Source organism: Phyllopteryx taeniolatus, chromosome 9 (genome assembly GCF_024500385.1).
Source record: "Phyllopteryx taeniolatus isolate TA_2022b chromosome 9, UOR_Ptae_1.2, whole genome shotgun sequence".
NCBI classification, from domain to species: domain Eukaryota; kingdom Metazoa; phylum Chordata; class Actinopteri; order Syngnathiformes; family Syngnathidae; genus Phyllopteryx; species Phyllopteryx taeniolatus.
Window position 1 is genome coordinate 28,544,994 of NC_084510.1, and position 13,635 is coordinate 28,558,628.

General features: G+C 43.5%; 1 protein-coding gene across 2 annotated transcripts; it reads right to left on the reverse strand.

Annotated features, from left to right (window-relative positions):
• Positions 1 to 109: 109 nt before the first annotated feature.
• Positions 110 to 10,929, reverse strand: smarcd1 (SWI/SNF related, matrix associated, actin dependent regulator of chromatin, subfamily d, member 1). 2 transcript variants are annotated; one of them, XM_061785453.1, is made up of 13 exons: positions 10,688 to 10,929; positions 8,225 to 8,400; positions 7,901 to 7,943; positions 7,036 to 7,158; positions 6,789 to 6,911; positions 6,518 to 6,634; positions 5,699 to 5,800; positions 5,447 to 5,608; positions 4,224 to 4,321; positions 4,002 to 4,137; positions 2,928 to 3,050; positions 985 to 1,086; positions 110 to 907 (listed from the first exon to the last, which is right to left on the reverse strand). In XM_061785453.1, the coding sequence occupies exons 1-13, from the start codon at positions 10,871 to 10,873 to the stop codon at positions 854 to 856; spliced, it is 1,545 nt and encodes a 514-aa protein (XP_061641437.1). In that variant the 5' UTR covers positions 10,874 to 10,929; the 3' UTR covers positions 110 to 853. The 2 variants fall into 2 exon arrangements, with proteins under 2 accessions (XP_061641437.1, XP_061641438.1); XM_061785454.1 differs by lacking the exon at positions 10,688 to 10,929 and adding an exon at positions 8,833 to 9,797.
• Positions 10,930 to 13,635: the final 2,706 nt, after the last annotated feature.

Below are 13,635 nucleotides of genomic sequence, written 5' to 3' on the forward strand. Positions count from 1 at the left end.
TTGTTCTGATGTGCTATTTCCGTGATAAAATAAAATAAAAATCTATCAATGAATCATTCAAGTAGCTCCTGCCAACTACAGAATGGATGTCAAAATAAACATGTGCCACTAGGTTTTACATATCCTTTATTATGACATAAGAAGATACAGAAAAATAGGTTTGGTCCATCAAAAAGCTTCAAATAATTACTACAGTGTTGTTTCACACCAGACATTATCAATCGCAGCATTTCATCATACTAATCAACTTTTTCAACATCACCTATGCCTTTGCTGCACTTCAGTAATCGCCGCTGACTATTCTCATTATTCTCATAAATACAGCGTCTACTATCTGAGCTTTGACGAAGGAAAAAACCAAAACAAAACATCTGATGGGATAAAGAGGTACAACTTCACATTCGTCATTCTTCTGCCTCAGTATGTACAAAACTATTTGGACTAGAGGTACTGCTAACTAGCTACTTCCTTGATCATCATCTGTACTAGCTAACAAGACAAGTCATGATATTATACATAGTTCATAATTAATATTAAAAAAAAAAAAGAAAAAAAAAAAAAAGAACGGCATGGCACCTGGTCAAAACAAGAAGAGTTTGAGTATGGGACATCCTGATCGGTTACAATATAAAACCCAACGGGACACGTGTTTGTTTTGTTGTAATTTTATTTTTTTAGATGCGTTTTGTGCTCACTTTGGCACTTGGGTGTTGTTGACTACAGGAATGTTTGGAGGTTAAGACATTGTCGGGGAGGCGGAAAATGTGTGCTCGAGAAGCAAATCAACAAGAAAAAAGTGGTAGTAAAAAAATAAAACGAGTCGACATCCTCCACGGCCATCCTACAGTTAACTTTAGGTGTTCCTGATTCCGAGCGCCTGCTCCAGTTCCTGTCGCCTCTGTTGCACCTGTTGCACAAACGAAAACACAGCGGTTGGCATCTGTTGCATTGCGGGGAAGCGACTGAGAGCACGACGGGGCTCACCTTGGAGTAGAAGTAGCGGCACACGGCCTCCTGAGCCCACGGCTGGTAGTAGAACTCGGCCCGTCTCTCTTCCTCTGGGTTGCTCACCACATCCGTCATGGTCTGCGGAGACCAGAGAGCGACTACGTTCAGGCGATTTTGTCACCGCTACAGTCACGTAATTGGGGTTAGGGATAGAACGACTAACGGCCGGGCTGAGCTGATTATCAGCGCTGAAATTTGCCATTTTTACATATTGGCATCAACTTTTTTTATTCTTTTTATTTTTTCAGTCCAACGGCCGATAAGCGAAAATAAAACTGAACTTAAAAAATTAAAATACCGTTTCAGTTATATGCAAATGGTTTTATTATTTTACAGTAAAGAACCGTAGGGAGGTATTTGTCAATTTCTTATTCAACTTTAAGAGACATGTTGCTTGGAGTTCTCTGCATTTTGTTAGAATTTTAAAACAAAAATGGTCTATTCGCTCAGATTAAAAAAAAAACCAAAACCAAACGTTACAAATCAGAAAATCTTAATAAACATATGCTTGAAGATATTTAAATGAAGTGTTAGTTTGAATTATTTAAAATTTTGACAGCAATATTTTCCATTTTACTGCAAGTGAATATCGGCTCCAAATACAGGTTATCGGCCTCCTTGACGAATAACAACCGGCATCGGCCCTGGAAAAAAAACAAACATGTCGGCCTATCGGTCTACTCACATTCACAGCTTCGGACAATTTTGTCTTCTATTAACTTTGTTTTTGGGGTGTGGGCGGAAGCCGGAGTACCCTCACAGAATGGAACCCAGAACCCTTGGACTGTGAGGCAGACTTTACTAAAATGCTGCTTGCAACAAAATATTACTTCCAGCAATACCTACAAGACACCACCAGGTGGCGGTATCGCTTGGCAAACAACATTCAGCGCACACATGGTGAATCGTTGGGGCTATTTTCCTTTATTAGAGAATGTTTAACTTCTGTCTGATTACTTTTTACTACATTGCATGTACAGTTCAAGCTTTTTTTACAGCACGGCCCAATTTGTGCGATTATATAGCCTGCAGGCGCCTGGCAGTGTTATTGAACGCGTCAAACTCCAAGCGCCCAAGCGTGACACACGCGCGCTGAATGCAACCAAGTGTTCATAGGTTGCTGATGTTGTCACCTCTTCTTAATTACAGGAACACCCGAGTGCAAGTTATCCACGATAGATTAAGCCAACATCCGCATCTGTGACAAAGCTCCATCTTGAAGCTATTGCATTGCACTAACTGCTTTCCTGCTTGAACGGGCTGCGTAGACATGGAACGTAAGTTCATAACTTAGTTTCTAGATTCTATCAGCTGGCCGTCAGGCCGTCACTATAAATCTGCGCGATAGCCTTCGGTGTGTGGTTTGTTGTTTTTTCGTGAAAGCTAGACTGGTTGATTTTTCTCTCATTCAAAAGAAACATTTCATTCCAATTGTTTTGGTGTACAACCTTTGTCGTGCCACACTCACTGCTGCTTTTATGAGACTTTTCCCCTCATTTTTGGGGGGTGAAAACGAGACAGTTGATGTTTTGTCACGTGCATTGTTGGGATGACATTTCTTTTCAAGCATTGAATACTGCACAAGCACCCAGCAGAATACATTTGCCTAAATAGCAGTCACTTTACACCCCCCCCCCCCCCCCCCCCCCCCCATAAAAGACAACATGCCAACACTAAAGGGACATATTATTAAAAATTTAATTGTTAACGTCTTCTATACAAAGAGCTGCACATCTGGAGTGCCCACACATGCATCAAAATTTAACATTCAAGCCAATCTTTTATCTGCGGATTTCTTGGTGATGTGTCCTCTGCATGCGCCACATTTTTCATATTATGTCTCCCTCAAGAACATAAATGGAAAAGATTCTTTTTTCTTTCAGGCCATGTGCCAGGACCCTCACCATAATGACCCTCACCTTGAGGTCTCTGCACTGCGACTGCAGCCAGTCGTTGATGAAGCCCTGAGGGTCTCTGGCGAAGCTGAGCATGAACTCTCTCTGGGTCTTCAGGTGGTTGATGGTCTCGATGGTTTCGTGGATCTGAGAGGATACATGCGGGGCACAAAGGAATTGAATCACTCGCTTGATTCACCGAGGCAGCGAGAGAAGCCGGCCGTGGTCTGACAGGCGAGGCGACCGTGCGTGTAAACCTGTCAATACGTCGCTTTACGGTCATCTCGACAATGCTGTCAGAGTGGCGAAAAACCCCGCCCCGCGCAGTAGGCGGCGCTAGCCTCCAAATAAACCACTTCACTCCACTCTAATGACTGCTGGCGGGAGGTAGAGCAGACCTGACCCGACTCGCATCGCGAGCACATTTGTGTGAAATTGGCCTCCGCGTGCCAGGCACATCTGTAGCTGTAACAAGTGTGTGTGTCAAATGGAGCCGCGCCGTCACACCACATTTAAACCGGCGGCGCGGTCTACATTCCGCCCGACGCGCTGCATTATCGTCGCCGTTAATGTAATGCACCCACTGGACACTTCATTAGGTACACAGAGTGCAAATGCAGCATTAGAGCAAGGGATGAAATTGCCTCTCAATAAACTGGGACAAAGATTCAAATGCTTAATAGAACCATTTCAAATTCTAATGGTCATTAAAACTAGATTTAGCGTGATGTACTTCACCGTGTGCGCTGCTGTCCCTTTAAGATCGCGCGAGAGGCGCTAGGCTAACTATGTGCGTGCACGACGCGGTGCACATACAAAAGGTAAAACCGCATCAGGACTCAGTGTCCACTCATACCTCATACCATAACTTTGAATAGCCCCCCCCCCCCAATAAATTACATCACCATTTAAAAATAGCATTTTACGTTCACTTGAGCAACATTTGTCTGATATTTACATTTGTTTGATGATCTTAAACATTAAAGTGTGGGGGGGTCAATACTTTTTCACAATACTGTATCACTGTTGTCTTCAACAAGTTGTGGGGTCTTGTTGAATAGTTGTAGTATAAATAGCGGAAAGGCATGGATTAATGACCTTATTGTCCAAGCCTGCTATTTCCTGCTGACTGGCGGTGGACAGCAGGAAGGAGTTCATCTGGGTCTTCAACGTGTCATCCACCTCCACGTCAATGTCGTAGCACGCCGTCTTCTTTTGATCGTTGGGGTCCACGCTGATGTGTCGCAGGCAGAGCACATTTAGGACAAACAATTTTCTTAAGTGGTTTCATGAGTTGCAACGGGGCTGACGCGACGCTACCTGATCACATGGTTGATGATGATGGGCTCGGGAGGCATCAGCAGCGCATGCAAGCGCTGCGGGATCTCCGAGAACTTCATCCTCTGGGTCTCGAAGATCTGTGGATTGAAGAAAAGCCATTTCGGTGGACATTCAGACAACATGGGGAGGGGGCGGAAATCATGTTCAAGCATTTAAGAATTGCAAGCATGCATTGGAAACTTGTAATTTACAAGCGCAAGACCTGTACAAATCTTTTTTATTTATTTTTTTAAACCGGGGATAGCACTCATCAGCAATGCTTTGATGCATTTTTGTTTCCTGAGACGACATTGAAGTGGCAGTCATGTTTAGTCTCAGGAGCTCGGCCTGCGGGGCGTCTCAAGTCCATACAAGGACACAGGAGGCAAACAAGTGTGCTGCACAACATCAAATGTTATGACTGTTATAAATGTCAGCTCTTTTGGGGCGAATGCTGAGCATCAGACAGGAGAAAAGTAATGCCGGGTACACACATACTGAAAATGGAAGAGATTTTGAGCTTCATTCCCTTACTTCCGATTAAACTCAGAAAAGGCCAGATTGTCAGCTTTCTCTGAAAGATAATCCTAAATGATTACCCTGTGGTGTGGAGTGTGTTATGTGTATTTCCCCCATATACTCGCATACTAATAATCAGGCTGAAGTTGAGCATTTTTCGCACCTTCCCATTAAAGTGAGATGAAGTCAGATTATTCGACGTCTCAAAGGTTATGCTGATCGATGATCTTGTGGTGTGGGGTGTTTTAAGAGTGATTTTCCCTCCCCTCTCTGCTTGGCATATGGCTGGACAATCATAAATGGGATACCTGTTTAATATTTACGATCAAAACCTTATGCACATGCAAAAATAAAAAAGAAGCAAAGGTTAGCCTAGCTTCTCGCTCCCATTTCTTTTTTTTTGTATTTTCTGCACACTGGCTGTCCTGTGGCACCATGCTGCCTCTAACGGGCCAGTCTTGGTACTACAACAGACATTTGTCTTGGAGACTTGCGATTGTTGTTGGAGATAAGGTTGTGTGTGTGATTTGCTGTGTTGGTCGATACATCCCACTTTGACAATTTGAGTTTTTCCTTATCATGAGTAGTTTGAATGGGGTCTTTCACATGTTATTTATTTATTAAAAAAAAAAAAAAAAAAAAAAAAAAAGGTATGCGTGACGTGTACCCTTGCTTAAGACAGAAAGGTCTGGAACGATGCAAACCTGCTGCAGGTACTTGTCACAGTTTATGAACTCTCGCTCGTGGGGGTCCTGCAGCTTGTGAGTCTTGACGTACTGCCACAGGGCCTGGATGATGACAGGCCGGGTCTGGGTGTGGATGCCCAGCATGCGAGCCAGGCGAGGGTCCAGCTTGAACTGCGGGGGCTGTTTATTTATTTATTTTTTTCCCCCCCACCCCTCGTCAGAATTGATCTCATCGAGGTCGAAGTCACACGAGCGTGAGCATTTTGGTACCTGGTAGTCGAGCATGAGCAAGACTGTGCAGCGAACACCCACGTCGCCGGGCCTCTTTACCTGGAAGCCATCAGTCTCCTGGGTGGTTGCGGTCCTGTGCCACTAAAATGGTGCAAAGACAATCTTTAGAAAATGGAAACGCTTTTTGCCAGTGTTATTTCAGAAAGCAGTAAAAGTGCTTCATGGATGGGAGCTAAGTGGCTCGCTGTCATGATTAAAACGTGATTGTATAGCCCTAATAAATAAATAAATGTCCACACAGCTCTGTTCAATTAGAAAAATATGATCAGGACAAATCAATTCAAAAAACGAGACCAAGACAATTCAATTCAAAACATTACTTTTCATCTTTCTTTTTTGAAACACAGAGATGTGGTTGCACAAGTCCGAACACCCTCCTCTAAATGGGATGGGGTTGCATTCAGAATTAACCAATCAAATTCAAACTCATGTTAAACGCGCCACCTTTAGTGCCTCTGACGCACAAATAAAGTTCAGCTGTTCTAGTTTTTTTCTTCTTCCGCTTTCTAGCAGACTTCCACCATGTCCAAGGCCCTGTTTCCAGCTGAAGGAAAACAGCCCGCGTTCATGATGCTGCCACCACAGTGCGGCACTGTAGGGATGGTGTTCTTTTGGGGATGAGTAGTGTGGTTGCGTTTACGCCAAACATACCTTTTACAATTATTGCCAAAAAATTCAACCTTGGTTTCATGAGACGGTGACAAAATTTCTCAAACAGGTGGGAAAATGTGTTGTGGTTCAGGTGTGTAGACTTTTTATATCCACTGTGTGTGTGCGTGTCATTTTTCGTCTTCTTACTTCCACCAGGTGATTATCGGGTCCATAAAGATCTTTGTCCAACTCTATCACCAGAGACTTGAAGAAGGAAGAGAACTTTCTTTTCTGTTTGGTGGCTTCATATTTGGATACGGCCGTCTGAAAAGTAAACGTGTGGTGTTACTCAAAGTAGTGACACAAGACAGGAAGGTGGTGAGTCTTTGCAAATTGGTTTACAATGAAAAAAAAAAAACAATGTTAAACTAAACCAAAGTGCTTGATGAAGACAGTGCTATTGCAACCAGACTCTTACATCTTCCAATAGACGCCCCTCCACGCGAAGCTCCCATGATGCAACAGTGCCCTCACCATCCTCTGCGTCGGGCTTGGCTGGATTGAAGGTGTTCGATATGAAGATACGAAGCTTTCTCTTTTGCTGGGAAAAAACAACAGCGAGAATAAAGAATAAAATGTTAGTTATTACCAGAAATATTACATAAGAAAATTTTTGTTTTGATCGACAAAGATTGGTGTCACTAGTACTGAAGCGAAAATCAAACCTTAATAGGCCTCTTGAGGGCCTCCTGGATGTCCAGCCTCTTGCGCATGATGGTCTGGTCCAGCTTCCTCTCAAAGGCCAGTAGATCCATGTAAGCCTGAGACTCCGGGACCAGTTCCCTGATCTGAGACAAGCACACGGGACAAGGTGAGTTCTGGTAATACGAAACGGGGAAGACTTTAAACCCGATTCCACAATTCTAATCAAAGGCCTGATGCCTCTGAAAGATTCAACTGTGGGTTATGAGTGATTTTTCATCCCGAGTCCGCTCGTAAAACAGTCATGGCGGCAATCAAAAACCTGTTCCAATATTCACGTCAGCATGCTAGGGGAGATGAATATGTATTTCGACGGCTACAGCGGGGTACACACATTCCGATAACCGGGCCAAATTTGAGTATTTTTCAACTCTTACGAGAAAAGCGCGCAAAGGTCTGATTAACCAACGTTTAATTCTGAACGATTATCCAGTGGCCTAAACAAAATTGACAAGAAGTTTGCAACTGCAATGTAGTCACCAGATAAGCTAAAGGTTAGCCTAGCGTCTCCCATTTCTTCTTCTACTACTACTTTCTTCCTTGCATTTTTTTCATCATTTTGGATGCCCCGTGGAAGCGTCCTACCTCACACAGGTCAGTCTCGGTAATACACCAGACATCTCCTTTTGGGGAGACATGGTTGTGTGTGTGGTTCGCTGTGGTGGTAATCGAGTACCCCAAACACTATATGAGCAGTACGCAGACTGATTTTTTTCCTCACTGTGTGTGGGCTCTCTCACATACATAAATCAGTTAATATGTTGGCGGGGGTGAATCGGTATGCATATACCCCAACTCTGAGACAATGTCACTTTTAATACTACTTACCCTCTGAGGTAGAATTTTATCAGCCATCTTCTTCTTTTTTGTACTGTACAAAGCACATTCAAGTCAGACATGAGGAAGCTGTACTGTATCTTTAGTTCATCTTGACAAACAGCAAAAGAATGATTTCAAACCATTAACATTAAACAAGAGCAACTGGTTTCATTTTGAAGTTTGGCATTCTCCAAGTTTAAGCTGTGCCATTTGTGCAACAGTATTGATCAGTGTCGACTTATGTTAGAGCAGATGTCATTTAATCCCACCATTATACGCCAGGGTTTTAATTAAACCATGCATCTGCCTCCAAAGGTATCGATCGCCTCTTACTGCTGGTTGCGGCTCTGCTGCTGAACTTGCTGGATCTGCTGCGGGACGGGCCTCTTGCGAGACGGGTCCATCACGCCGGGCATCCCTGGGCGGGACACGGGGCTGCCGCCGTAGCCCGGGGGGCCCATCGCGGGTCCCTGCGGGGTCATGCGGCTGGATGGAGGCATGCCTGGTCTCTGCCAAAAAATAAGTCGAAGAAAAAAACAACAATAGTAGGTGCTGAATCGTCAACTTTGAACAAATGCTGGCACGTAGCCCTGAATGATCCAGTGTGATTACATCTTCACCTGCCAGCCTTACAGCAGGTCATAAAACATGACAAGTGTTGGAATTTATGAGCTATTGATCGTGAAAAGTACAAGGAAAATTGTTATTTTTAAGGCCGGCTTGTGTGCATTTTTGATTGGCTGTTACATCTACGACGCCATTCGCCAGCGCTTAAAATTGAGAATCACAGTAAAACTAGTCAGCCACTCATAAAAACTAGTTCCCGAAACCCTGCGCGACAGTTTAGTCATGTTTGGCTGCATATGTGCCCATTGCACAGTCCCTCCCAAATAAAGACCACGGGAAGGTTAGTGTGAACACAGACAATAACCGTCACTCACCAAGCCATGAGCCAAGAACTCAAAGAGCCGACTTCTGGTATCAGACAGCATGGACGCAGCGGTCGAAAGTGGCCGCCGAAGAGACGACACGACAAATCACAAAAACGCCTGTCCCCCTCCAGCGGGGAGGTGGCGTCAGATGACGACTTGACGTCAACAAAAAACGGCTTATCGAGATGCGCCGCCTTTTCCCCCCCACATGCTCTGCACGCACGCACATCTGCGCGGCCTTGAAGTACCCGAGAACAAGCGAGGTTGACACCATTTAGCGCGCAAACGCTGGGCTGCAGGGATGAATGAAAGCAGTCAAGGATGCTCGGGGAAGGGAAAAACAACATCTTTTCAGCGGAGTTGCCTGTCACTAGGCAACCCACTCTCTTGACAATGGAGGGCCGCCGAGAAAATGTTACTATTAAAGATTTAAATACAGGTGTACCCTTGCAGGGGAAAACATTGGCAGATATTTGCCAAGAAGAATCTTTGGTGCCAGCCTGCACGTACAAAGAGTCAGCTTAATTGACTGTGAATGTAAAATGGCATTTCTGATTACAAAAAAAAAAAAAAGTTGCAGTAGAGAATTGGGCGTTTAAAACAACGTAAAAAGGAATAAGAACAGAAGTAGATTAGGGCAGAAAGAAATGGAAATACTAGACAACAACTTGCACTAAGACTTCACACAAACTGCTGACGTGCTGCTGTTTTGGTTCGCAACTGAATTCATATAGGCTCAAAAGTTAGCTCTTGAATGTCAGTGAGGGTATAAAAAGTGCCTAAATTGAGGGTGTTGCAGTTGTATTTTAAACCACTGTGACTATATCTATAACGTACTATACAACAGCAAGCAACATTTAACACTTTTTTATGGGTTAGAATAGATTAGATAGTATCCTCAATACACCTTTGTTTTTGTTGTTTATTTTACATTATTAATGAGTCATTGTGTGAATCTATCTTTCTAGTTTTTGTCCTGTTTATTAAAGGTTTATTACACCATCTCTAACTATGTATGTCATACCAAACCTCAAAGTCAAATAAATGACTTACACATACTGCCAACTCTTAAAACGAATTCCAATTGCCAATAGAGACAATTTTAGTCATCATAGGTGAATATATGTATATATATATATATATATATATATATATATATATATATGTGTGTGTATATATATACACATTAAAAAAACAGCTCTCGGTACGTTGCAGTACAATTAAACACTATAAATTAGAAATGTTTCAATTAACACCTTTCTAACAGTGCCATCAAAACATTCTTTTAATGAAAATGTGAGGTTAGCATGTGCAGTTAGACGAATGTGGCCACGTCCTAATCACAGCGAATGGGGGGGATATTTGAACAGGAGAAGCCAGCAAACGTGCCGCACTAGTTTCGAACGATTCGCAGCACGTTACACGCGCCATTCATTAACTAACTTCTTAAAACGGACACGTACGTCCATTCGGGATGCCAGAGCCACGCGTGGGGCTGTTAAACGTCAGTTTGACTGCTTTTGCCGCATCGGAAAAAGGGACAAAATCGGCGACTACTTGTGAGTGAAATCGTGCTCCGGCGACCGGCTAGCAGACGTTAGCATGCTAAGCTAAGTGGCTAGTGGGACTAGATAGCGTAACGCCAGGAAGCTGGGCGGAGGGATATACATTACACTCTAAATTCTGATAGCGGTTTAAAGGTAACTCGTTTGAGGCAACTCGGAGGAATAGCTCATTTCAGCTGGTGGCTATTCGGTGGGCTTATACAAACCGTGTCGGGCGCCCACAGTGCGGCTAACTGTTAGCTGGCCGTGACAAAGCGCTGCCAAGGCGGCTTTGTTCTAGCGGACGAACGAGATTTTACCGGGTAGCCAGGCCCGGGCATCGGGGAGCGGTACATGTGGTTCTGCGCGGCCGGCGACGGTCCCATCCTTCCAGAGGGAGTCCCTGTGCCCATGCCTGGCCCCGCGCCGGGTACCGGCGGCCCGGGACCCATTACGCCGCCTCCGCCACCAGTGGGTACCGACTGAAAGCCCCCTCTGGCCGCCATCTCTTCTCCGACTGGGTGGCCGCCGGCCCTGGAACCAGGCGCTGAGTTATCGCGAGAGCCAGCGAGAAATCTGGTCTCGGTTACAGCGCTCACGATGGAGCTTTGGGGTACTGCAGCGACTCCCATTTTGAACCTCCACTTGAGTCGACATTTTTGATACAAAAAGTCAGTTTGGTCCTACAAACACAATAGTAAACATACTTTTAAAAGGTAGTGGCAAATCAAAACGGATCATAATGTATATACAGTCTATAGTGGGCCAAAATAGGCATACACTTTAAAACTGCTTTAAAATCCACCTTTTTGTTGTTGACATTTACTCTCTAATTATTTGCCATTTGTTTCACAGTACCTGTAAAAAACAAACAAACGGTAATTTATAAAATGTATTTAATATTAAGGCTGTAACTAAGGATTATTATAAATCGATTATTGTGTTTCTTTTTTTTTTTATTAATCAATGAATCGAAGAAAAAATAAGCTTTTTATAATTTCAATCTATTAACAAACAGGACATTATTTCAAATTGACAGTGCAGAAAATGAACAAACATAAATTGATTATGATACAGTTCGTGGTTTGGTCCGTAAGATCTGTCAGAAAATGGGCAAACACGTTGATGATGGTTTTCCAAAGTAAAAGAAAATGTTTTTAAATGTCTTATTTTAATGAAATACAATTGGTCTGCTTTATTATAATACATCTAATTATTATTTACTGTTGAGAGGTGGAAATTCCGAGGATTTGGACAATTTGAAGCTAAATAAACGAGGTCCAAAGGAATAATTGATGATCACAAATCGTTTTTTTTTCCGATTAATTTGATCATCGACTGATCAACTAATCGATTAATCGTTGCAGCTGTCATTTATAGACTTACTTTTGGCCCACCTAGTATTTATTTTTTCACGCAGCTCTCGTGCGGCTCTCATCGGCTCGTGCGAGTGTACAGAATTTTGCAGCCGGCGTGAGTCTATTTGTACACCTCCACCCCCATTGAGTTGCTGCATTTGCATGCGATTAAAAGGCGGCACTCGTGAACGTCGGTGCCAGTCCCTTTGAGTAATGAGCTGCAATCCAAATGCTCACGTTGGTCACAACGCGCGGTGTCACTCTCCCGTCGCTTTTCACGGCAAGGTCGACCCCATTATCGATATGTCCGTCAAACCGGGGGCCGTCTTATGTTAATCCCGTCTCTTGTAGTGGAACGTTTTTTAATTAACTTATACGTGGAGAAAAATCCATAGACCTTAAAGTCATTAGTCCAATACATCGCAGCTTTGTAATGTCCTAATTTATCATTAAAAACGTTTTTTAATAATCAGAGAGAGTGTGAAGTCTTCTTCTGTTTATATTCCAAGGCCTCGAGGCAACTAAGTGTACTAAAGCTCTCCACGTGTCTGCACAAAAAAAAAAGGTGGAAATTGTCTGACAAGCGGCTGTGAATACGCAACCGCGGCCAAGATGAACAGAGGCCGACGTCTGTATTTGACGTGTACTGCGTGATGTATTTTATTGTTAGTTTTCCGGCTATTTTGCAACGCGGCGACGCCTCCGCGAGCGTTTTTGAAGTGACACATGCGCACGATGACCTTATTTGAGTGTGTGAGGCGCCATCTGCACAGAGATGATTATTGTGCTTCCCGGGCCAACAAACAAGCAAGCAGAAGCCGATCAGCGGGAGTCTTCTAGGTCACCGGTTCCCAGGCTTTATGGAGCCAAGTTACAGTAGAAAAAAAGAAGAAGAAAACAAAAACTCAGCACATTCTCAAACAAAAATGTCACAAAAAAAGGGTACAAATGGTGATGATCTCATCTCCGTTGACTCACAAATGTATTGTATAAAATCTGGGCCTGTTTAGCTGAACACAAAGCTGTTATACTGAACGGCAACAGGTGGCGACGCAGCTTGATTGTACCTTCCGCCACCTAGTGGAAGAGCATCTCATTGTTCTGCCGGTCACTATAGGTCGCTGACATAGAGAGATGAACAACGATATATTCATTGTAGTGAATAAATGCTTTTTTTGTGTGTGTGTTAATTTACAGTCTTCAATGAACCTAACCTAGAATGTGGAAGCGAAGCTGTAGTACCCAGAACCTTTTGACTGCGAGGCAGACAAACGAACCATGTGGACTTCAGCTCAGCGAGCATCTAAAGCAGTGATTTTCAACTGGTGGGTGGGAGCCCTGAAAGTGAGCCAGTCATCTAAAACTCCACAAGTGTGTTTTGCTTTTTTTTTTTGCCGTTTTGTTTTAATGATGCCACTGCAGAAGTTGCACAAGTGATGTCATAGAGAAGAAAAGTTTTGGGACAACCACAGACGTTCAAACGACATCGCGTGTGAGATGTCAAAAAAATAAAATAAAAATCTCCAGCATCCAAAGGATTAAGTACACAAGTATTTAACTTTTTTGAAAATAAATAAATAATAATAATAACAATGCAACTTTAGTCTTTTTAAGTAGTGTTTGGCTCATCAGTTTCCACAAGTTAATGCAGTGTAAAACGTGTAGCAGATAAGAGCCACGTTTATTATTCTTTTTTTCCATAGAAATTCTCATTAACGGCACAGTCATTTCCTCCCAATGTCCAGAGGAGTGCTTTTCCCATCCAAGATGGCAGCCGATTAGGTGCATCCATCTCGCCCCGGTGACAGCCCGCGGAACACTTGGACCAGGCGAGTCAAGCGGGACAAGATTACGACATCTAATGCCGCCTCTCTCGCTTTCTCTCTCTCTTGCTTTGTCTCACTCTGCCC

Bases quoted from the DNA above. Each gene is read 5' to 3' on its own strand.
- smarcd1 (XM_061785453.1), bottom strand. From the start codon at position 10,873: ATGGCGGCCAGAGGGGGCTTTCAGTCGGTACCCACTGGTGGCGGAGGC. The intron at 4,322-5,446 runs GTTTGCATCGTT...TTCAATCCACAG, and splicing joins GTGACAAGTACCTGCAGCAG to ATCTTCGAGACCCAGAGGAT. The intron at 1,087-2,927 runs GTGAGGGTCATT...TGGTCTCCGCAG, and splicing joins CGCAGTGCAGAGACCTCAAG to ACCATGACGGATGTGGTGAG.